Source organism: Seriola dumerili, unplaced genomic scaffold, assembly GCF_002260705.1.
Source record: "Seriola dumerili isolate Sdu_G_001 unplaced genomic scaffold, Sdu_1.0 BDQW01000073.1, whole genome shotgun sequence".
In the NCBI taxonomy this organism is placed as follows: Eukaryota; Metazoa; Chordata; class Actinopteri; order Carangiformes; family Carangidae; genus Seriola; species Seriola dumerili.
In genome coordinates, this window is record NW_019174328.1 from 6469805 (window position 1) to 6494848 (window position 25044).

The 25044-nt window shown below is 40.5% G+C and overlaps 1 protein-coding gene across 7 annotated transcripts; it reads left to right on the forward strand.

Moving 5' to 3' along the window:
* Positions 1 to 23946, forward strand: LOC111220553 (kinesin light chain 1-like). 7 transcript variants are annotated; one of them, XM_022743652.1, is made up of 17 exons: positions 1 to 63; positions 7117 to 7387; positions 7734 to 7964; positions 9170 to 9251; positions 9866 to 10094; positions 10244 to 10331; positions 11067 to 11168; positions 11729 to 11902; positions 12594 to 12693; positions 13924 to 13976; positions 14271 to 14338; positions 14626 to 14734; positions 14886 to 14894; positions 15180 to 15332; positions 21851 to 21975; positions 22227 to 22284; positions 22386 to 23946. In XM_022743652.1, the coding sequence occupies exons 2-17, from the start codon at positions 7139 to 7141 to the stop codon at positions 22458 to 22460; spliced, it is 1905 nt and encodes a 634-aa protein (XP_022599373.1). In that variant the 5' UTR covers positions 1 to 63; positions 7117 to 7138; the 3' UTR covers positions 22461 to 23946. The 7 variants fall into 7 exon arrangements, with proteins under 7 accessions (XP_022599373.1, XP_022599375.1, XP_022599376.1 ...); XM_022743654.1 differs by having other exon boundaries at positions 9173 to 9251; XM_022743653.1 differs by lacking the exon at positions 1 to 63 and adding an exon at positions 2617 to 2996.
* The last annotated feature ends 1098 nt before the right edge of the window (positions 23947 to 25044 follow it).

A 25044-nucleotide genomic window follows, 5' to 3' on the forward strand; every position in this document is an offset into this window, starting at 1 on the left:
CTCGCTGTGCCGGAGACATTTTGGATTTAAAGGGGCTGAGCTAGCCGTCAGTCCTAGCTCTCGGTAAGTGTTAACTATATTTGTACTTATTAATATTATAATTACGTGAATCATGTATATGGCCGTGTATGTAAGTAACATAAATTTAAAACACCGTATTTAGAAACCATGGGCTCAGCGATTTGAACAGGGTGAACTCGGAATAACTAGGGAGTGGTGACGCTAGCTGGTTAGCCGAAGCTAGCTAGTTGCTGACGGGAGCGCTAAACAGATCAAAAAGCAAGCTTTACTAACAGGTTAGCTAAACTATCAAGTACACATACTGAAAAATGTTAAAATAAGTCTTGTGAAGGAATGAACGTGTACGATCCGCCTTTATTGATAACGAAGAACCTCCTAGATAGAGGTAGAAAGTCATAGCTCCGTTGTGAACTGCGAAAGTCATAACAAAATGAAATTGGTTGAGCTCAGTAATTAGCAGCGCTCATGTCAAATGATAACCACATGATTTCTTGTTTTATGTGTTTAAAGTAATTTGCAAATATTCAGAAGATTGCCTGTCTGTGTTCTAAGCACGTTGAGGTTGTGCAGAGTCATTAACATGTAATTATCACTATATTAAATCAAATATGAAGGACTGTTTTTCAGCATTTGCTACATCATTGTCGAAAAGTGGTGGAGACACAGGTGTCATATTTTCTACAAAATACAACTTAACTTAGACAGATGTTCTGCCTGTTATCTCTACTTGCATCAGTTGCAATATTCAGGCAGACATTTTTCAGACACAGATGAGTAGGAAAACAGCCCTTTTAGCAGCTGTTTCCAGTGGAGTGATGGATGACTGGACAGTGTCAGTGGCACTTCCCTCCTCGTTGTCCCAGGCCCTGCCACACCCTCCTTGATGGCTGACTCTCTTTTGTGTCTGCCAGTGCGAGCAGTGTGTTGGATTGCTGTTTGTGCAGGAAACAGAGGAAGATTAAGTGATCTGGTGGTGTCAAACTTCGTCAAGTAGACAGGAAATGCATCTCTGGGGAGGTGGCACAGACATTTGCCACTGGTCTGTTGATTCTCCCACTGCAGTCTGCAGTCTTTTCCATTTCCTATGCTACAGTTTTTACTATCATTACATTAACATGCACCACACCCTTTCTCAAAATGTCTTTTCTCAAAAGTCTGTGCAATGTTTTGTATTTGCTCATTAAGGATTTTCAGTTCATTCTTTAATATAAGACAAATATTTCAACTTTTGTCTGTAGGCTTGCTTTAAACAAAACCCAATTTTATCCTGTAATGAAGTCACAAAGATCCAATGTGCAGTTAAACTTTGCAGTAGCAAATGCACATTTATGTCAATTAAGGGTTATTCAGTTGATCCACTATTTGAGATCAGTGGAAAAAAGCCTAATTGACTTAAATGACTGTAGTGCAGTGATGATAGGTAGAGATTAGGAGAAACAGGGGACTGAGTGATGATGGTGTTTGGGAAAGGGAGATGTGATAATGTGAGGATTGAGGCCTCTCTGGAGATGAAGACTAATGAAGAGTGGAGCTCTGGATGGGCAATCATGACCAAGAGATAGTCCAGATTTCCACTCCTCAGAGGGAAATGAAGCAGTCAATGCCAAGTTCACCAAGTTGTTTCTTTAAACACAGAACTATCTTTCTTAACACTGTGAAAACCTCTTGGGCATTTGTATTGGCTCCTGAGCTAGAAGTGCTAAGATTGCTTCAAGATATTGTATGACCTTTGATCCCCCTGCAAGACTAACTTGTCCATAAAATTCAGTCCTCATGCACATAATGAAAACAACAGCATATTAGGTCTCTTGTCTATTCAATGATTTTCTCTTTTATTTTTATTTTTTGTCTTATTATATGGATACTTGTAGCTAATGCTGCTAATGCCTCTGTCTGTGAACCAAGTAGTACATTCTGTACTTTTTTAAGTCCACTAATTGAGCGTCTTATATGTAATGCAAATACAACATTGCTTTAGTGTAGGTGCTCTACATTCTAGCGGTATGAGTTGAACCGGTGAAATAAATGGACACCTCTTTGGATGGATTTTTCACTTCAGGTCAATGCTGCTCTTTTTATACAGAGGTATTTGAATTGTGATTTTTCTGAAATCCAGTTTAATCATGTTATCAGAAACTAACTGGTGGTAAACTGATCAACACTGCTTCATTAGTCAACCTGTGAACGTCACAGAAGAGATGGTCCATCTGTATGAATGGAGTATTTCCTGAGGTATGTATTAGTAACTGTTACAGTTCAGGTGTCATGTTTCAAATGTTGGGTGTTTAGCTTTAGGACAGCTTTCTGGAGTGCACTAGGTAAATGATTTGATTTAACAGACGTTTATTGCTTGGTGCTAAAACGAGAACATAGGGCCAGGGGTTATATGTAAAGCAGTGTAATATTTCCACACACATGCAATAACAGGTTTTAACCTTGCAGTGTGTTGTGTGCCCTCAGCCTTGGTGACATGTGAAACTCCCTTTGAGCCTGTAAATAGTGTCATTTAGCCTATTCCATTGTGTCTCATTAGGTCTATTCCTTTGTGTCTGATGAGTATAGAGAAGCGGAGTCTAGATCAGGATGGCTCCCTCCCCCATCCGACCTGCTCCTCTGCACTCCTCTGTTTTCCTCCCACTGTGGGCGGGGTTGTCTCTTGATGTGCGCCCCAAGATGGTGTTGGTTGTTCTGAACGAGCAGTAGGAAGGTCACCATCATCCTGCAGGCAGCTCCCGTCCTCCTCTCCCCAGCATCAGCACTCATCACTCTCATTACAGTCCTGTTTCATTTCCATTTGCCTCTGTCTCGCACTGAAGATTTCCTTTTTCATTTTAAGAAGGATCTCTTTGGATTAGCACAGCAGATTTATGATGCACTTTGCTGATGTATAGCACTATTGCTGGAGGAGGAGTCATTATTTCATCAGCTTTTCTCCGTGCCAAACTATGAGGCTCTGATCTGCCACTGAAACTGAGGTTAGTTTTCTGGTCCAGCAGGCTGTAGCAGCTGAAAACATCACCAGCGTGAATGATAGATGGCTTAAGCCTTTAGCAGCCATTTAGTGCGCTTAGTTATGGAAAGATTCTTGGAGAGTGTAATTTGTACTTTTGCCAATTGTTTCCTAGTTTTTTTTTTGTTTTTTTTTTTATCTTCATGTGAACTGTGTTTAGAATCAGCTTTTTCCTCTATAATGATCATATGTTTGGACAGACCTGCCACTGTAATGGTTTCAGATCACAGCCTGACTGTAAAGTTACATGTAGTAAACTACTCCCATCTGTTAGGACCAGGAACATCTGTTAATGCACCGTGTCTTATCTGTGTTGCATATGTATTAAAATGGTACATCATGTAGCTCTAACCTCAGGGATTTATTGAAAATGGTTTCCCCCCTGTGCCTGTGTTTACTTTTACTTGTTAGAAGAAGTGAGCCAACAGCATTTCTTGTGACTAGCTACCTGACTCGCTCCTCCTGACCCTTGCTTGATCCTGATCGTTCCTGTACTTGATCATGAGGGCATTTGGATAAAAGCCCAAACTGAGTGAATATATACTGCTGTGTGGTGTAAGGTGCACCATGTACATGGGGAGTGCATTTTTTGATATTGTCCCAAAAGCACTGTGACCCATTTCAGCAGTATATGTGGTCGTATTCCAGACGCCATGAATTAGCTGGTATATCATTTTATTTTTGTTATTCTGTTGTATTTTTTTTTTATTCCCATTCAATGTTATCACCTGTTTCATTTGCACTTATAAAGCAAAGATGAAAGCAGCGGAAAAGCAAATGTTAGAGATTAGTTCAAGTGAAGTGTTTTTAAAGTACAAAAACAGGCCTGTTGGACTTTATCTCATATCTGTAAAGACTTGGAAAACATTAACTCCATCTAGAGAAAGCAGAAGTACTTCATACAGGTGCTTGTGTATTTTGTCATGGCAAAGCAACTTGTTTCTCCCCTGGCTGGCATGAAAGTACTTCTTCTCTTTGTTAGCTACTGCGTATATACCCAGCTAGTCAGGCAGGCCTTTCATCCACATAGGTGTCAAACAGCTGAGACTCAGAGTAAGTGTTAGGGGGCAATAAGCTGTCTGATCTGGCAATATGTTTGATCAGTCAAAGAGATCTTTTCATATCTCCTTCATAGCAGATTCGAGCTTTGGCGTCAGACCCTATCAGTGAGAAAGCAGACTTCTTAATGTCACTGAACTCCCAGTTTTATTCAAAACCATCATCTCTGTGACCATGCTAATAAGAGCTCTGCCTTATTTGTTTGTGACATTTGAGTAGACTTTCATGTAAAGTAGCGAGTCCGTTTTTTTTTTTATCAGCACAGAAATGGCCCTCAGTTATCTGTGCTGTCGTCTGTTTCTCTTCAATGTAAGTTCTCCTGAAACGTGTTACTTCTTGCCTGTAAGTTAACTTTACTGCTCTCTTCTTTTACTATCATACACTTCTTGTAACTGCTGACTGTAAGCCCTCTAGTCATTTTTGTTTTTGGCATTATAATGTGTGCATACCATAACTGAAGCACACAGCCTCCCTATAACTGTTTTGTACTAATGAATTCTTTGCCGTTTGTTTTGTTATATTTGAGTATATATTCGTTTTATTTGAGTACTTGGCCTTGATTATGTTTTTTTATGTTGAAGGATTTTTATGCTAGGAGCAAATACAAGGTCACACTTTTGGTAGACTTTGATGTAGGTATATATTTGATCTGAAAACATTTGAAGTGGTTCAAATCGAGCGTATCTTACTCTTCAATTGATTATGTGCTTTGTTTCATCAGACTGGGGTCATTTGATGTGATGAAAAAATGCTAAATGGATCTTGCCACCTCGCTCACTGCCGTAGAGGTTCACCGTCTCAGTGAATTTGCTGCTGCTTTTCTGTTTGTTCCTGTGAAAGAAAGGAAAGGGATGATTGTACATGAAGTGCAATAAAGCACTAAATTGCAGATGAGAGATGTTCAGTGTTACCATGTCTAATATGCTCAGTATAAGTCAGTCAGCACTGCTTCAGCATTTGAACAGCTTAAACAAGATGCTACCAGCTTTGCTTCAGGCTCACTCCACATTTAATGTCTTCCTTCACAACACAGAGAATTCAGGCATTTAACAAAAAAAAAAAAACCCTAAATAACTAAAGCTTTTAATTGGATAAAATGGAAAAACAATATAATTTTAGGTTGAGAGGTTTTCACCTGACAGAGCAGAGATGTCTTCATGCTCTCCATAGTGTTAGGTCATCTGACACTTTTTATTATTGATCATTGCTGCTCTTCTGCCAACCCAGAGCCTCCAGCTGGTGGTACACAGGCTCCAGTGTCATCCTGACTAAAGCTAATTTCCACAGGCCGTCTGACATCCACTTGGCTTCTAGTTGACTTCCCTGTTTGCTTGTCTAGTGTCCATCATGAAATACATTAGCATCATAAATAACACCCCCACAACGGAGCCCAGCTGTGATTACATGATGTGACATGCATAAAATCACAGAGGGGGGGGGCATAATTACGGGATACCAGCAACAGACCCAGTTGGGTTTGTTGTTTGTGTTTCTGCCACTGCAAGTGTCAGCTGTAAAGCCGAGCCAAGGTCCGCCGAAAATACACAAGCAAAGCAAATGTTGTGTAAGAAGAGGTATTAGGACATGAAGCTAACAAATTAAGGTTGGCAGCAATTAGAGCTGCAACGATTAGTTTAATCACAGAAAATTCATCAGCAGTCATTTTGACCATTAATTGTTTTCAGTCATAAAATCATTGGTCCTTGCAGCCATTTATTGATCATGTTGTGATGTCTCAAGTAGTTTGATTCTTAACCCAGTAATGATTCGCCCTCACTGAACACTGAAGAAATGTTTCACTGGTTTTTAACAGAGCTGCTGTTTTCTCTTCTGTTGTTACCGTTCAAAGAAAATAGCTATTTATTGCAGTTATTTCAGCTGTGTTTTTGCCCCGCTTTAATAGACAATTTCAAAGCAGGGAGTGGCTTACTAATGGTGTAGTATATTTTTCTCCAGACAGGTGGCTCTCAGCTGGTGTTCATCCTTAACCCCTTATCCTCACTGGTGCTGCTAAAATACAGAATGCAAATAGCTCAACATTGCCTAGTTGGAAGGGCAGGGCTGCTTTCTGCTCTGACATTTGCATGATGTAGCCAGCACTGACGTGGCTCAGTGAGTCATAGGTTATCTTCAGACTGTTTGGGGAAAATGGCACATGTTCCGTACGCTCACCAAAGGGCTGACATTTCTCGAGAATACAATATCATTGACGCTGATGTTTTTTTTTTTGTTTTTTTCTGTGACTTGACCAGCTGCTGAGCTGTATTACTGAGGCTTTTGTCAAGTCATCCTCTCCTTCACTCTTCAGCCAGTCATGCAGCCAGCTAGGCCTCTGTTTGGATAAAGTGTTGGCACCAGAAGGCACACACACTGCAGCATCTGTGTGCCCTCTGTTACGCTGCAAGCTGCAGTCCTACTCCCAACCAGAGCTTATTAAAGGTGCCAAATCCCAGCAGTCTGTCCTCCCCAGAATAATTTTAGCCTGTGCCCCTCAGCTTTCCCAGACATTCTACGCATGTCTTTAAATTGTATGTGGCTATTCATTCACTTGCAGCTGAGAAATTCACCCAGTTGCAGTATTGCGTTTTTAATTCATGTTTTATTTACTGACTACGTTTTGAATTAAGCTTAGTTATCAGCTCAAAAAATGCTGACCTATCTCACTCATGAAATTTGAATCCCTTATCTGAACTGTAGTGATAAAACACAACTTAATTTCCCCTTTTATGGCTGTCATGTTGCAGGAGCATCATGCTACAGTCTTATTGGCCTAGCACAGAAATGACACGTGTCTGTTACCGTCGGGTCTCTACACTGTCGGACATTGATATCTTTAAACTGAGACTGGAGAGTGGTTTCTTTCATACCGCTCCAGCAGAGAATGCCTTAGCTGTTTTATAGTATAAAAGATAATTTGCAATAGAAGCCACTTTCAATTAAAGAGAGGAAAAGTAAGAAAGAAATGTGAGAAATGTTGTGAGGGTTTCGGTTAAGCTTGAGCCACATGGTCTGTTCTCTCTTTACAGGTTTCCCTGAGCTGCGTAGAAGATGTCCACCATGGTGTATCCACGGGAAGAGAAGCTCGAGAAGCTCTCTCAGGAGGAGATCATCTCCAACACCAAGCTGGTGATCCAGGGTCTCGAGGCCCTGAAGAATGAGCACAACTCCATCCTCCACAGCCTCCTGGAGACCATCAAGTGCCTAAAGAAGGATGAAGAGGCCAACCTGGTGCACGAGAAGTCCAACTTACTCCGCAAGTCAGTGGAGATGATTGAACTGGGCCTGGGAGAAGCACAGGTAAGACGGGGTGAGAGTATGGGGAGGAAAAATAAACTACTTATGAGTAGATAGAGTTTGATCACTACGATGATATGAGCAAAAAGGAAATTGTAAAATGAAGTAAGTTACAGTTTTTAATATGAGAATTGACAGAAAAAGAGAGAATGGTTAACAATATAGTACATGTTGTATAATTTAACCCACAGAGCCATGTGCTACTGCCTTCTACTTTGGGTGGTTCTGCTTCCTCATTCTATACTGAGCTCGTGTGGTGATTATGATTCATTCACCATCGACCTTGCTGCTGCTGCAACAGTTTGTCCTGGTTAAATGTCTTTGCTCTTCAATGCCGTCTCAATCCCAGGTGATGATGGCCCTGTCCAACCACTTGAACGCGGTGGAGTCGGAGAAGCAGAAGCTGCGTGCACAGGTGAGGAGGCTTTGCCAGGAAAACCAGTGGCTGCGGGACGAGCTGGCCAACACCCAGCAGAAGCTGCAGAAGAGCGAGCAGAGCGTGGCCCAGCTGGAGGAGGAGAAGAAGCACCTGGAGTTCATGAACCAGCTCAAAAAATACGATGAAGATGTCTCACCCACTGTAAGTGCTGTACACTGACACTAAGCTTTATCAAGACTGAAGCCCCTCTACAGGTCTACAGATTATTACTTGCTAATGTATTTTTGCGAGATTGGGTTGATACATTTGAGGTTATGAGATTATATTCTACCATTGTTTTGTGTTGTGGTTAGAATATCCTCATCATAACAGGACTCTTTAAAATCTATAGTTCCTTGTGACTAGAAAATACAATTGACTATGTTCAAGTTTCATTCATTATTCAACCTCTGCAGTGAAATGGAAATGAGATCACATTAGTTATCATAAGCAAAATGGGACAGAAAAACTCAGAAAATATTAATAAGAATCCTGGGCTATGAACCAAGTTGGAACAATTTTATTTTGGAAATGCCTTGAAAGCACCGATTGAACTGTAAAAGGCAGCAATCTGTCAATGATATCTAATAGAGGAGCTGTTGGAACAAGAAATTGTATGGTCTTCCAGGAATGAGCCTTTCCGGTCAGGTTCTCATTGAGCTAGTGGGGGAGATGAATCATTACACATTCTGACCTTATACTTAGTCACAAAAAGAGGCTGTAATAGCCTGTATACACTATCTGCTTAACTCAGCAGGAATCCATCATACCAGTAGCCTGGTTCTTGCTCCGGAAGCATCTTTTCCATTTTCCAGCTTTTAGCAGGCGGCCACATTGATACATCTTTTCTTTCCAGTTTATCCTTAAAATCAAATTTATTGTGTCAAAGTGAAATAATGAGCTCATAATATAAAGTATATTTGGATGCAGTGTTGAATGTGTTGGTCTAAATGGCCTCATACTCCTCTGTATACCGTATATGTAATGACATGAGAAGGTTATATCACTTTTTTCATCCTTGATAATTAACATTTCTGAGGTAATATTATCTTAAGAGAACTCTTGGCAATAAAGAGATAAAAACCATGTGACATTGTTGCCAAGTGTTAGATTAAATCTCTGATGGTCAGTGTCTCTCCACTCTGATATAATCATATAAATATGAACTTTCCAGACAGATATTTTGTTGTGTACGGTCGCTTTAAGGAGTTCAGATCAACGTGCTTTTCATTCTTAATTTCTTTGCTGTGTCTGTTACCTCTCATTGTTTATTCTGCGTATCTGATTTGGCTGATTTCTGAATTGTCGTCCGTTATTCCTGCTGTCTGTCAGAGGATGTGACTCGTAGGTCTGTTTTATCCTTTCAGCAGGAGGAGAAGGACAGAGAAACACCGAAGGACTCCCTGGACGACCTCTTCCCCAATGACGAAGAGGAGCATGGCCAAGGAAGTAAGAACAACAGTATACAGCAATTCAACATGACATTATAATTCTACTCTTCCATAAGTCTATAAAAACCAATAACAGAGCCTCTCTATGATACAGGATTTTGCTTCCAAAATGATAGTTATCATTCAAAAAAGATATTAATACATGTTTATCCAAATGTATTAATAGTATGTGAATAAAACAAATGCGTATTACATTATTGGAATAGTAAAACAATTAAGACTTAGGCTTAGTAAGTATAACATGTAACATGTAACATGTTCTAGTCAAAACAACTCCTATGTTTCTGATTAAATGCATAAATATAGTTAAAAAAAAAAACTCCTCAGTAAAGTTCTCAATAAGCACGCTTGGTTTGATATTAGTCTGATTATCTGGTGTCACAGCCCCCTGAGTCAGTTAACCTGACTGTCTGTTAAGTCCAGTACACTGGGGGAGGTAATGTTGCGCCAGGCCATTAAACACTAATTGAATTATCCCCATAATCTTATTTCCTGAAATCACAGTATTGTGTGCATGCAAATGTAGTTAGTGATATAATCAGGTCAGAGTTTTCTCCCTTTGACAACAAAGTTGACCTTTGCCCTGTGCGTGCGGCCTCTCTACCCCTACAGTGCAGCACCAACACAACAGTGCGGCCGTGGCTGCAGCCCAGCAGGGAGGCTACGAGATCCCAGCCCGTCTGAGAACCCTGCACAACCTGGTGATCCAGTATGCCTCCCAGGGCAGGTACGAGGTGGCCGTCCCCCTTTGCAAGCAGGCTTTGGAGGACCTGGAGAAGACCTCTGGACACGACCACCCTGACGTGGCCACCATGCTCAACATTCTGGCCTTGGTCTATAGGTCAGAAAAGCCCCCGTACATGAGCTTTAGCTAGTTCTACTGTTATTTGACTTGTGTCGTGTTGCCTTCCTTTCGACACAAATTTTGTCTAAGAATCAGAAACATTCTGTCTCATCATGTCATCCTGTGTCTCCCTCTCACTCATGCAGGGATCAGAACAAATACAAAGAGGCAGCCCATCTGCTCAACGATGCTCTGTCCATCCGGGAGAAAACCCTCGGCAAAGACCATCCTGCTGTAAGACTTGACCGTTGTCATGGCAACTGTATCTTCATGTGGACACATCCGTGTTTAGATAGATCAGATTGGTCATCTGGTCTTGGTTCATCATTGCTTAAAGACTCTGTCAACAGGGAGGCAATAACCGCACAGTCTACTGTATTTACTGTGCTACTCAGTCAGACTGTAGGGACTTCATTCAGCTATTAAAGTATGGATTTTTAACCATGTGCCTGCAGGCTTGAAAATAATCAATCGCAACTGCTCAATATCTGCTCACACGTCCATGAACCAAATCACAAAATGCTTGGAATAGAACAATCAATAGGAAAACATTAAAACATACTGTGTGTTTCATTACCTTCGTGAACAGATTTGTAAGAATTGAATTACAGTGTGGCACCAAAACAGCTTTTAAAGCCTAAAGGAAGCTATAAAAGCACAGTGTTAGTCCCTGCTGCTCTGTGGGATTTGCACTTTGCCTCATATTCTTGTCACTCAGTCTGATCTTCAACACACAATAATGAAACACAAAGGTGACTTTGTGGTGACTACCAACCTGGTTCAATCCAGGTGGCTCTGAGCTTTTTGAAAAGACTGCTTGATGGAACAACATACATTTTTATGACTGTGTTAGGCCTTTAGACAACGGTCAGTTAAGTTTTGACACTGTGAAGCTGAACTGTGAGTACAATAGCAAAGCCAAGAAAGGAAGTGGCCTTATTCAGGTTTTCTCTGTTTCTGTATGTACAGGTTGCTGCAACGCTGAACAACTTGGCTGTGCTGTACGGAAAGAGGGGGAAGTACAAGGAGGCCGAGCCTCTGTGTAAGAGGGCTCTGGAGATCAGAGAAAAGGTAGGCCACATCCCTGGATTGCACCAGTAGAGCAGTCCACAGCACAGCTAAACCAGTGAACAATTAGCTCATTGTAATAAAGTAATTAACAGTGATAATGTATCCAAAATGTCAGTTGGACCTAAAGTAACACCAGCGGAAAACGGACTATAAATAGGGAAAAGAGCAAATGATTTTCTTAAATTGTCTGTGAAGTTTCCGCTGGGGGCCGTTTCCATGTCGGTGGGGAATTGGAGGGTTTAATTGAGAGCACAGCTGAAAATGGATAGCAGGCGTTGGGGGAGCGAGGAAGGAGACATATAGGAAGCATGACAAAGCTACAGAGCTCAGCAGGGTACAATGATTTGTCTTTGCCTGAAAGTTCTATTCCGTACCCTCTCTATTGATCAGCCAACCTTTTATTAGATCTCCTGAGTGCCTGCAGCAGGCAGACGTGCTGCCTGGCAAAAGCAGCAAGAGGAGGTGGAGGTAAAGAAGGGAAAGATGCAGGAGGGAGCTGAAAGCTCTGAGACACAACGGGAAATGTTAATTCAAAACATTTCCTTCTTGATTTCCATCAGGTCCTGGGGAAGGACCACCCAGATGTGGCCAAACAGCTCAACAACCTGGCTCTGCTGTGTCAGAACCAGGGCAAGTATGAAGAGGTGGAGTACTACTACTGCCGTGCCCTGGAGATCTACGAGTGCAGGCTGGGCCCAGATGATCCCAATGTGGCCAAAACCAAGAACAACCTGGTGAGAAATAAGTTACCAATACCACATCAGCTTTTCCTTTGCTTTTTTTCCCCCTCTACCTTTCAAACCCTTCACTATTCATTATACTATTCATTTCGACAAGAACTACAGTCTCTATTGATGTGCCAAGGCAAACACAGCGTACTTATTGTGACCATAATCACTCCGTCAGCCTGAGCTTGGTCCCTGCGGAGGTGTTGCTAATTTCTGCCTACAAAGCTTCTACTTAAAATGTCTTTTAAAACTTTGTTGTATTCAACTGATGTTGCCTGACTTGACAAAAGAGCCACTATTTTTTTTCCAACAGACTTTTTTTAAACTAAAAATTATGAAAGGCAGCAGAATATAATGTTATTTTACTCTTTCAGCACGAGAGTTGTTATCTTCAGAGGTTTCTTTGTTTCATTTAGCATTGCTTATAGGGGCTTATAGGGTACCATTGTCTGCTGACTTGCTTCTTGTAGCTCTCCAAGGCCCTCCTTCTTGCTTCTGTCCTGTCTCACTGATGATTGAAAGGCTGCGTGGAGACAGTAAGGGAGGCTCTGTGGTACTATATTGTTTTACGTGAAGCACAGTGTGCAGGTGCAATATGCAGACGGATTGCTCTTGCTGTCTCAGGGGACACATTGGGAGTCAATAGGCCCATTTGATCCAACACTAAAATGTGCTTTCGCTCCTTTTTCTTCTTCAGGCATCCTGCTTCCTCAAACAGGGGAAATACAAGGAGGCTGAGATTCTGTACAAAGAGATTCTGACTCGTGCTCATGAGAAAGAGTTTGGATCTGTTGATGGTAAGGCCTCAAAGTAGATATTACGATTTACAGTATATGGCAGCACATGTTTAAAAGGTGATTTCTATATTGCTGTGGTGGAAGGTTCTTGTTTCAATCAACCTATAAACACAATGAATAAATACCACGTTATCCCAAGAAACATGGTGGTGGGTTCCAGTACATTGCCCCTCAGAATATAGAGACTAGATTTGCTTTTTGTTTTCATCTTCCTTCCACTATTGTCTTATGCTCTATCTGCTGTTGTCTCACACCAGCGAGCAGAGTCAGTGACGGACAGATGATTAAAAAGTGGACGATGTTCTAAGCAGGTTACCAACCTCAACCATTCAGAGGAATCTTTACAGAAACTGTTTGAAGAAATAAAGAGTTTACTTCTCTGAAAGATGAGCTCTCGCAATTTTTCTTCTCTTTTTAGTTTAAGCTAAGCTTTTTGTTGGCTTTCCACCACAGATTAGATTCACTGCTTTGAAAAAGGACTGAAAGCAACTCGGCACAATGCACTGCTCTGACAATTTTTGAGCAAAGGCATCTCACATTTTTCTGAGAGGTTCGTTTTTCATTTCTCTTAAACTGACAATAGTCCGTGCTTAAATTTATTTTTAAACCTCTTGGTGAGTTGAAGGTTATAGGGAAGCAACACAGCAGCAACCATTAATGGTGAACGTGAATGATGAATATGTTTGTGGGTTTCATGATACATTCATGTATAATAATGACTACTTGACAATGTTAAAGTTTAGTCTAAGTATGTGAAAATGGTGTGATGAGAATGATTCTATATTACTTTTATTTATGAGAGAAACAAGTTGTGTATTGATTGTCTGTATTGCATTTATACTGTTTTCTGTATTAAGATCTATACACTTATATCCTTATTTCATTTTAGAAAGAATCTGTGAAATGCTTATTATAAATTTAAAACACAAACTGTGTGTTACTGTTTCTACTAAAGAAGCTCAGGAACAGATGTTGTGCAATCAGTCTTTATATTATTAACAACTATCTTATACATTTAGCCAGTGTTGATATATTTAAACTTCAGGGCAAAACAGACTGTGGTTAATTTATCATTCAGTATCATTTGTCTTCAGCCAAATACAACCAAAAAAAGATGAACATGAGTGTATGTGGATTTAATAAAACGGCAGTCTAAGGACAACCAGTTGAGCTGTTTTCCAGTCCTGTTGTACTGTGTGTAGACCACCTCTCCTGTGTGTCTGTCTGCAGCTGAGAACAAGCCCATCTGGATGCATGCAGAGGAAAGAGAGGAGATGAGTAAGGTGAGAGGGTTTGTGTAATCATCTCCATGTCATTCTGAACAAGAGCAGAGCAAAGGAAAACTTTTTAAATTCAATAAGGCTCTTCTAATGCAAGGTTGTGAAATGGCAGAAAACAGGTCTGTGTATTTCACTTCCTGCAACGTGAAATACGATATTGTCCTTCACACACACAATATGAGCCCAATCAGGCAAATGATAGTTATATGTAAACATCAGAAAAATGCTGCTGATCCAGTTTAAACCACAGCTTCCCGTCACTTGTTTTTCTTCCTCTTCTCCCTTATTTACTTCCAGGGCAAGCACAGAGACAACACTCCTTACGGAGAGTACGGAGGCTGGTACAAGGCCTGCAAAGTCAACAGGTGAGGCAGAGACTGATAAGCCTGTTTTTACAGCTTGGTTATAAATAAAGTCACTTGTTAAAGTCCAGAAATGGAATTACATTAGATTTATTGTTTTATGAATGTGTGAATTCATTATATTGTAGAATTTGTTAATTTATTTTTCACGAATATGTGACTAAATCAGGATTAGTTTATAAATAGCTTTCCTAATCCTCCAGGGTTTAGAGTATCAGTTTGCTCGGACAAGACTGTTCCTCGTTTGACCTTCGAGTAAATTTCAGTGTGCGTATCTCTTCTGTGTCCAGCCCTACAGTGAACACCACCCTGAGGAACCTGGGTGCCCTGTACCGCCGACAGGGCAAGCTAGAGGCTGCTGAGACCCTGGAAGAGTGTGCAGTGAGGTCTCGCAAGCAGGTCAGCAGTATTTCCTAACTGAAAATGCCCATTTCTACATCCAGATAGCTTATCAGGTCCTATTTTTGTCAATTCTGAAATGTGTTCCCCGTGTTAGGTCAGCAAATCTCATGATATTTCTTTCCCTTTCTCTACATTGCTATGGATCCAGAGCAACACAGTAAGTGGTCTCTAACTGATAGCCCCCCCCCCCCCCCCATTGAGTCCCCACCTCTCTCCCCTAACATCACTCCCATCTCACAGTCATTTAAAATGTCCCCTTGTCTCTGTGATGCTGTGACAGTAATGTCAATGCATTAAAGGAGACAGGAAACATAAAGCCACTTTAATTCCTCCATATAACTTTGCACTATCACCCATATCGACTAGCTATTGTCTACCTCTGTGCTGACTCTGACTATAATATGTTTGTTTGTGTGTCGTACCTGTGTGTTGTTTCCATCAGGGCATCGACCCCATCCACCAGACACGTATGGTGGAGATCCTGAAGGACACAGATGGCGATAGGCGGAGGAGCAGGGATAGTCTGACCAGCGTTAAGTATGAGAGCGGCTCTGAGACTGGCGAGGAAGTGAGTATGGGCGTGGAGTGGAACGGGGTGAGTACAAATCCACTATAGTTGAGTCAACATGGCCAGTAACCTCACTGGAAGAACAAGGTGGTGTTTGTAATATCACAGGGAGTGTGGACTGGTGCACACCATCCCATATATTAATAGATTTCATAATAAAATACACTGATTTGTTATCTAAATTGAAAGGTGAGACAAGAGGACTCTTGTTTTTAAGATTAGACCACTGATGTGGACTGATGATTAGGAAGTCCTCTGGCTCCTCTATCTAAATTATCAGAGCCATCTATTTTATGATGTTGGTGTTGCACATCATCATAAACCAAACTTGAGTGAAGTCTGAACTGCACAACCTGCTTTCTCACAAAATGATTTCGATCTACTTTAAAAACTCATCAGTAGAATAGCAGATTATTCCCAGTTCTTGATTTGGCTGCACTCAGTGAACTGTATCTGTACCAGTCCATCAGCTCGCAATAGATGCACATCACCATGTCCTTCCCATGAGGATAACCAGGAAATCCATTTTTAAAAATGTAAAGCTGATTGAGTGTCTTGGCATGCTGACCTGTTGTTTTTGACAGCATGAGTTTGCTTTGGACTAGAAGTTCACATTTATGTTGTTCATTGCTTGACAATGAAGTCCTAGTGCTTTGTTTTTAATAAGTGGTTGTTGTTTTGCTGGCAATGCTTCTGCACAAGTGGAGTGGTAACAAAAAGGCACAAGCTCATTCTGTGGCAGCCTGGCAACATATGAAATATGTATTTGCTTTTGTGGGACTCAAAAGATGCAGCGTGTCTAAATCCGCATTAGGATGCCTCATGTTTCCCCCATTAAACACAATTGACAGGATTCCCAATATCCTTGACGCTCGTCCTTCTCTGCAGTATACTGGGCAGTTGATTCACGGCAGTTCATCCTGCCATTTTATTGCCTCATTATAATGTCCATCCTGGTTGTGTTTCCCCCAGACCAACAATCGTTAGTGTCATTTCACCGTACAGGTTTTATTTCTGCACGATGCTTCCCTTTGGACTTGTAATCCCTCTCCTTGTTATTAAAGGGGCTGGTGCTGAAAACAGGATATTGTTTGCAGTTAAACAGACGCTACTAAAGCTGTGCCCCAGCTTGAAGAAGCCCTCTGGTCACAGTTACATAAGCCAGAGGGCAGGACTGTGCCAGCAGACATGCCTCATCTGAGCTTGTGCCTCTCCCCTCACTTAAGTGCAGCCACGCCCTTCACTGCACACACCCAGTCCAAACATGCATGTAGCCATGCCAGCCTGCTGGGCTCACCCTTAACATGCACACTAATGGACCATATGTGTTCACTGTTTTCACACGTTTGACAAATGTCTGTTAACCTGATGTCTGCTGCTCTCTGAATGAGTAACATTTAGTTGAGAGGTGGGGTTTATGTTTGCTGGCTGTTGTATGAGTGTGAATGCTTCTCTACACACATGTTCATACGCATAACACAGCAACTCCAAACCGCTTCAGAATTCACTCCAACAAACGCAACGGCACGTGTATTCATCGGAGTGTGCACCTGTCTGTCTTTGAAACATGTGATGGCGTGCAGAGGATTGCTGCTTGTGTGCAAGCGTTTCATTATCACAGCCACAAAAAGTAGAGATGAAATTCACACGGTCAAAACAGAAAATATACTCATGACATTCTCATGCTTTTAAAGATTGTTTCTGAAAGCGAAATTGTCACAAAACTTTTGAGCTTTTGACTAAAAGTTTAACAACTTCCATCCATCCATTCATCTACAAAGCTGCAAACATGTAAATACAACCTAGCTATCTTGTTAGAAAATAGGCTTGTAAACTGCTGTCTGCTTCTGTGTAGATGTTTGCTGAGAGATAAAGTGACCTATCAGTCACATACTGTAAAGCTTTGCCTGAACATGTCTTCACGCTGCTCTCAGAAAGTCTGATATGTCACTGAGGATATAGATGTGGTTTACATACTCAAATTTAGGCATTTGAATAGATGCCTTCTCTTTTGTTATGGAATCATTTAGACGGTACTAGTTTAAGGAACTCACTTACTTGGTTAGTGTTGAACCAGTGGATGTAGACGACAGCGAGGAGATGACAGCTGTCAGCAAATTTGTGGTTGTGTTCAGGTTAATTAGTAATATGTATGTACGTGAAAATGCATGATTTGACTCGTGTGTGTGTGTGTGTGTCTGTAACTGCTTTGTGCTGTACGCTTTCATGTGCTGCCTGTTAGTTTGCATGTTTCCTGGATTTCATCCTTTGCCTTTTTTCCTTTTCTATGCGTCACTAACCTACTTCCTTGTTGATTACTCTTGCCATGGCAACCAATCAGCCTGTCAATCAAATTTCCTTTTCTCACTCAGTGGATTGTACTCTCCCTCTTGAGCTGTCATTCCACACAAGACGCTTGTGTGGGTTGGTATGTCGTGATGTAATAAATAGGCTAGGTAATTAGTTCATTAGTCATCTGTTAAGGTAATACAACATAGGGCAAGCTAAGGCTAGTATTATTATGTAGTGTGTAGTAGTAGGATTATGTTCTCATCATTTATCAGATGCAAATTTGGCTTTAGGAAATTTTAAACTGCTAAACTTTACGAAGGACGTTTGAATTCAAAGTGCTGTAGATAGAGATATTATTCATAACATCAGTCTCTCTTATCGTCAGTGTAATGGCTATATTAGTATGGCCGTTTCAGTGCTGATGCTTGCAGATGTCTCACATCTGCAGTGCACAGTCACTGGCTGGGTGCAGTGTGCCAAGTTCAGACTTTTTGGTAGCGAGAGAGGAAAGAAAAACAGCTGAGTCACAGTGACTGCAGCCACCAACCGACTGCATCACTGCCCCGCTTGTGGTTTTAGTGCAGCACCTTAAACAGCTGCAAATTTTCAGAGAAACGCAGCTTGTTTGTGTTGTATTCCTCAACTAGGGTTCACAAAAATCTATAACCAGACCCCAAGTTGTAGCTGTTAATACACATACATAAACCTGGTGCTGGACAGTCAGTGCAGTTTATTGTAGAAAAGTGTAGGTGTCTTGCGTAGATAACCCAACCCCGGAGCTCTTAATCTTACAATGTGTGCTGTTTTTGTCTTTTTGTCTGTTTCTCTCTTTCTCTTTTATCAGGCCTAAGCCATCAAGATTATTCCTCCATCCTTCTCTCCTTCCCCAACACAATAGCAAAAGGATGTGTGTTGTCGTTCCCTCTGGCCTTCTCTGTCCCAACAAACCGACTACCATTCCCGGCGCCCCCTCCAGCAAAGACTCAGAAAGCCCCCATCCTGGCTGTCACCCCTGTCCCCTGTTCAACTGACAGCTGCTGGGACGTTTGGTCTTCTCATCTCTCTGCTCTGTTTTCCCCCTCTCTTTCTTTCACTCTCTCTATCCTTCCCTCTCACTAACCCTGTGTCGCCCTCCATGTCAGAAATCATTACTTCAACTCTTTCTCTCACTTAACATTGAAAAAGTCATTGGGTGTGTAATCTTTCCCTGTGAGGAAGTCACTCGCACATTTTTCCTCTCTCCAACACCCACTTGTAATTTTTCATAGGTGTATAGTAGATTTATTTGGCAGGAAAGGAGAGCATTAAAGTTGGAAATATAAATTATTGGAAAAAGGCTAAACATACAGAGGAAATGCTGAAAGATGATTTTGAGGTTCAGTGTCACCTTCGACAACAGACTAGGCTCCAGACATCACTCCAACCCACAGTCAGATTAAAGGATACTGATACTAGACTGAATATTATACAAAATAAATTCAGTTCCACGGTTGTTCTGCATTGGTCTCACCCTGAATTTGTTTGTTGCCTTGAGCACTCTCGGCCTGTTTCTAAGTGAAAGTTGACCTCAAAGCTAGCTTCCAACCTGCCTGTATTTAGCCATTGTAGTATCTGTTTCTTTGTTCTTCTTTTGGTTCATTTATGTGCGTTTTCTGTTTAAACTAATGCCTGAGATCAAATGCCTAAAATGGTACTGTAAAGTTACACATGCCAATCAAGATATTCACCATAATTTCCTTTTAACATCTTCAGCCTAGTTGGCAGGAAATGAGAAGGGAGCATTGCCATTTTTGTTTTTATAGATATATTTCCAATTCATTTTAATTTTGTATGATTTTTTTGTTTACATTTTTTAATGCTTTTTGATCATTTTGTGGCTGAATATAAAGGCAGTAGTATGTCAACAATGCCATTGTGTTTACCTGTTGTGAAAGACCAGAATTCTCTGCATCATTTAGGCCAAAGCTGACAGCAGATTGGTCAGATCACATCAAGCTGTTGTTGCCATGGTAATTTAATTTCAAGTTGCTCCTTGTCCTTGGTTTGCTAGAGTGTTCACACAGGCTCCACGCTGGCACAGTATGTAGAGTGCAGCTCGCATTTACAAAGGGAATTAGCAACGTTGGCTGATGCTGTGAAGCCAGTATGACAGCAGAAGCCAGCAAGAGCATCTAGCACAGATACTGGCCACCTGAAATATTGCTAAATAATAATAGATTTCAAAATAATGGTCATAAATGCCCAGGATTGCCTTTACTTGTTGGTGTAGGAGTAATGTTCTAATTCAATGGAAGCCTTGATTCCACAGTAGTTTTAGTGTGTGTTTGTGTATGTTTTGGTGGTACAGTCACAGTGCCCTCTCTGGCTATGGATACTGTATTTTGAACACAAAGCTTAATGGGGTGTGTTGCCTTTTTTCTTACACAGTTGTTTGCAAGTAAACATCGTCACTTTGGTGAATCATGTTTTTAGACACCAAATGTTCAGTGCGAGTGTTTCCTCAAGATCAACATGTTTATTTCAGATGTTTAACTAACTGAATGTAAAATGACTTTAACATCTTGGAAGTGTAATTGTAGGCTGTATTCATAGATTTGACAAGTGCATTCACTATACGGCTTTTCAGTATGCTACTTGCCTTGATTCTTCATTCCTTCCAATGAGTACACCTATACTTCTAATGCAACTCTGAACAAAAGAATTGACTATGTTCATCACATAATTATGACAATATTGTTGTGTTAGTGGAATGCTTATTTATTGAACTGTCTATTCTTGACATATATAGTGTGACTTCAGTTTCCTAAAGTGGAAGAACATAAATGGTAAGGTCTATAAGCACTATCTTAGTAAGTAGGACTGCATCATATTTACCATTCTGCATTGTGAAAATTATTGCATCAACACTTGTTGGTATTCTCAAATAAAGTTTTTCATTTGTGAAGTTTTGTCTTTTCTCTACACCGGATGGAGACGTCTGTATTAATGTGTCATCAGTGGAAACAGTGATTCTTCTGTGTTTTCATCTCTGCTGGCGGCTGCAGAGCCAATCGGTGGTTTGCGAATATTTCATCTTTGGTAGCTCTGTCTAAATCCTCAGACTAACCTACAGTTCCCCCTGCTGGTGATGAGCCTGTATTGCATAATTTAACACCTTAAACATTGTAAATACAGTATTCCATTTGGTGTCCCTCCAAAGCCAGAGGACGGTATTCATAGTGTGTTTCTTACTTGGTTGCTCATTAAAACATACACCATGTAGTATAGCTGGTATAGCCTCTACATTAGAAACTGTAGATTCTAATGTAAGGATGAATGGATGGTTGGATACATTTCTGTGACACACTGACACATGTAGGTCTGAGGAGAATCTCTGGTTTTGGTAACGGTTCATTCTGCTACTAACAATAATTTATTAACCTGCCAGTTCATTTCTTGATAAACTGATTAACCATTTAGTTTATGGAATGTCAGAATATAGTAACAGATGTTAATCACAATATCCCAAAACCCAAGGTGACATCTCAAAGTCATTCCTGGGTCTCAAGAACCTGTGATAAAAGACAAAGAAAAGCAGCAAATTTTGACAATTAAGAAACTGCAACTAAGTCATGTAGTAGTAAAGTATTTGTGCTTTAAAAATTATGTAAGCTAACAATTAATTGACTATCAGAATAGTTTCTGATGGATTAATGGACTAATTGTTGTAGTTCTACTTACTGTAGATAATAACACACAGCACGACCATGGAACCACAAGGAGACACACACTAATAACCATACTTAAAGTTATTACAGTTGATTCTAATAGTGCAACTTTGCAGAGGTACATTTGCTTGTGGATGATATTATATACATATATAAGAGCAGCAGACATATTTACATTGTACACATTTATATATTTAGCTAAATATTTTCCGCTTTCAGCTATTTCATATTCCATCTCACTGATTATTTATTTATTTGTTTATTTTTTTAACATTTTATGATTTTATTAAAGATAAACATTTAATTTTTTGAACCTTTGTTGTGAGGCTTTCATGCTCACACTATTGGCTGCAACCAGCCATTTATAACAGGACTGATTTACACATGATCTAATGCAAAAACATGTCTCAAAGCTTAAATCATTTATATACACAACTATGTAACAGTTCAAATTCAAGTTAAGGGAATGACCTGTAATTCTGAGCTTTTCCTTTGCAAGGTCAGTGCTGAATGGATGGGTTGATGAGTGTGTGTGTGTATCTGCAGGACGGCAGTGGAGCCCTGCAGCGCAGCGGCTCTCTTGGGAAGCTCAGGGACGTTTTGCGTCGTAGCAGTGAGATGCTGGTGAAGAAACTACAGGGCAACGGACCGCCTGAACCTCGCAGCACCAAGTAAGAACTGAGGAAATCCTCTGTTATGACGGATAGTGGATATGTGAAGCAAATCATACTTCTTGTTGAAGTAAGTCATGTCTTTTGGAGGCTGTTTAATGCATTCTCGGGTAATGACTTTTTCCCCTGATTCATAGTGGTTTGGAAATAACCTCCCCAGCTACATGAGTACTCAGTATTTTTTATGTAAAGTGCAATCCCAGACACTGTATGAACATTATTTTCTTACTTTTAATATTACTATTCAACAGCATGAAGCGGGCTGCTTCCTTGAACTACCTGAACAAAACCAGTGATGACCCATTTCAGGTGAGGAGCAATTTGTACAAATTGGATTAAATATCTGCTCTATAGGTTTAAATGTTCTGTTTCAAACTTCTTATCTTGTATATCCTGTGTTTCTCTGTCAGACTCGGGGAAGCAGTTATTTCAGGGAGAGCCGGGGCCTGAGCTCCAGCACTGTTGATCTCTACACTGGAAACTGAGCCACAGGTGGGCAGGCGGCTTTCTATCTGCCAATCTGTTCACCTCCCCAAAGATGCTCCTTCCTGTGGCTCGTTCTCTGAGTCAGAACGATCACTGACAACACTACCAGACGGCGTCAGCCTCCCACACACCCATTCCTCTGTCTGTCTGTCTGTCTGTATGTCTGCATTTGATCCAAAGACCCATCTCCTCCAGGATCCAGACCCAAAGACGTTTCATTTCATCGAGACAAATACACAACTAGCGTGTTTTTTGTTGCGTTTGCTTTTAAATTCAGGTTGTTGATTTTGGTATTCCACCGACAGATCGCCGCATTTCCCTCATAGTGTTCCTAATTTCGGCGTCACCTCTGTGCCTCCTAAATGTGGCCAAGTAAACAGACCTCATCTCTCCCCCTTATTCAAAATCGCTGTGACTCTGCACTTTCACTTCATCTGTTGCCATAATGTCACCTGTGCTGGTATATTTCTCCTTATGTTGTTTTGATTTGAAATATTTGTGTTTCCTCAAATTTTTGTGTCTTCCTGTACTGTTTTTTTTGTTTTATTAGTGCAGATTATTTTTTTTCTACATGCTTAAAAAAAAGATAATTTGTAGATTTTGTTTTACTTTACTAAATAGGTCTGTTGGGTTTGAAATAGAAATTTATCATAATTACACTGTTAAAAAAAATCAATTTTATTTTCATTTTAATGGTTATACATTTGCCTGTTGAGATTTATTTGCAATGCGAGGTGTTGGTTAAAGCTTTGGGAAACAGGATGAAATGTTTGACACGATTTGAGCCGTGATAACTTTTGTTCATACCAAGTATTGATAAACTATTTGAAATTTAAAAGGATGCTGCTTTAACCTCTGCAGCTTTTAGGTCCGAGTGTGTTTTTTCTGCACCATTTCTCTCCCATTGCAGAGAAAACACAGGTATAAACTTTGAGTCATTAATGGTCTCAGAGAGCTGAAAAACACAACCATGAAAATGTTCAACTTTTTAAATTGTATATGTAAAAAAATAATGAGGCTAAACTGAGTTGCTTAATTCATCCTGAATGATATCTGGTGCCATGTAAGACTCATCAGAAAGAGTGTTCTTCTAATGTTGTTTACAGTGATTAGGATGTGTGATCCGTGTCTAGATTTCTATGACGTGATAATGATAGATTTTGCACAATTGTCAGATGGGTGTCTTCTGTCTTTGATTGCATTTTTTGTGAAGCTACACAAAAGAACTGGAATGTCTTGTAATTATTATTTTTTGCCCTTGTTTTATGTTTTTCCTCTCATCCTTTGTAATAAATGTATTAAATAGAAGCTGATCATAATATTCACAAATCATGGAGTTCATCAAGAAATTAGTGGGAATAGAATGCAGTGTCGATGTTGGTAAAGGTTGAATGTGCATCTGTTTCTTATACAGTCCCACATGTTATAAATAATGCCTGATAGCAAATCTGACCTTGATTCAGTAATAAAACCAACAATTTTCTATTTGTGGTTCTGTTCTTGTTGTTTATTCTTGATTGTATGTGGCCTATTTGTGGCTTGAAAATCCTCATAAATTATAACATGAGTAAATATTTGCCTTCTGTTGTCTTAAATTGACCAATGTTATGTCTTTCCTTGTCCCCGAACCTGCAGATTATAGCTCATTGAATTCCACCAAGCAAGATCTTAAACATTAGTATCTTAAGTAAGTGTGGGAACCCATGGAACGTTGATGGCTTGCCAAGAAGTGACGTGTCTCCCGCAGTTTTCCCTCCTCCTCCTGGTAGAAGTCAGCCCAGGGTCTCTGCTCACTGGTAATCTCTCAGTATGCCAAAGCTTTAATGTGGAGCCCCAGCCCTTTAGGAACTCTTGAGCGCTTTGAATTAACCGATCCCAGGATGGTTTTTGTTCTACCGGGAGCTGTCGGGCTCCTTCTCTCAGCTGTCTTGGAAGCAAACAGCAAGTGAGAGTAGCAGAGTTCATTAGTGCATGAACGTTGACAACATGCACGCAGAACCTTCAAATGCAAGATGTGTGCAGGTTGTAGCTGTTGCCTCCTGCTTCAAGCACTCCTGTTCCTTCATAAATCAGTAATTCACAGAGAATAAGGCAAGTGGCTGTCAGACTTTAATTTAATTTTACTACAATAGCCCCTTCAAAACACCCACTAACACTGTTTTTGACCCTTTAATCTTTTTGTCTGCTTGACTGCATGTTACTATCAGCCACAGTTATCCAGGTGCCAGCTGGACCAGCAACATGGCACCAGTCCCAGACACAGTACTACCAGTAGTGCCAGCAAGGGCTGTCCCCTTGTGCTGAGAGTGTGTATTTGCAAAGGCAGGACACACTGAGCTGGTGTCATTAGTTACCTGTCAAACACTTAAATGTAAGGAATGTGTTGAATAACAGATGTATGCGTCCCTGTTGGTTTAACTATATTATATGATATGATCCACCACTGTATTAATCACACTGAGGGGACTTTATACAACATTACAGTTGTTATTAGTCACAACATAGACCTACAGGAAGAATAGAGTTACAGATATATCATATAGAGAAAACTATGGAGAAACCAATTTAGATGACAACAAACCA

What these genes read in the sequence shown, in the direction of transcription:
- LOC111220553 (XM_022743652.1), top strand. Translation starts at nt 7,139, where the DNA reads ATGTCCACCATGGTGTATCCACGGGAAGAGAAGCTCGAGAAGCTCTCT. An exon ending in AGAGGAGCATGGCCAAGGAA is followed by an intron (nt 9,252 to 9,865) that starts GTAAGAACAACA and finishes CTACCCCTACAG; the next exon opens with TGCAGCACCAACACAACAGT. An exon ending in TCGGCAAAGACCATCCTGCT is followed by an intron (nt 10,332 to 11,066) that starts GTAAGACTTGAC and finishes CTGTATGTACAG; the next exon opens with GTTGCTGCAACGCTGAACAA.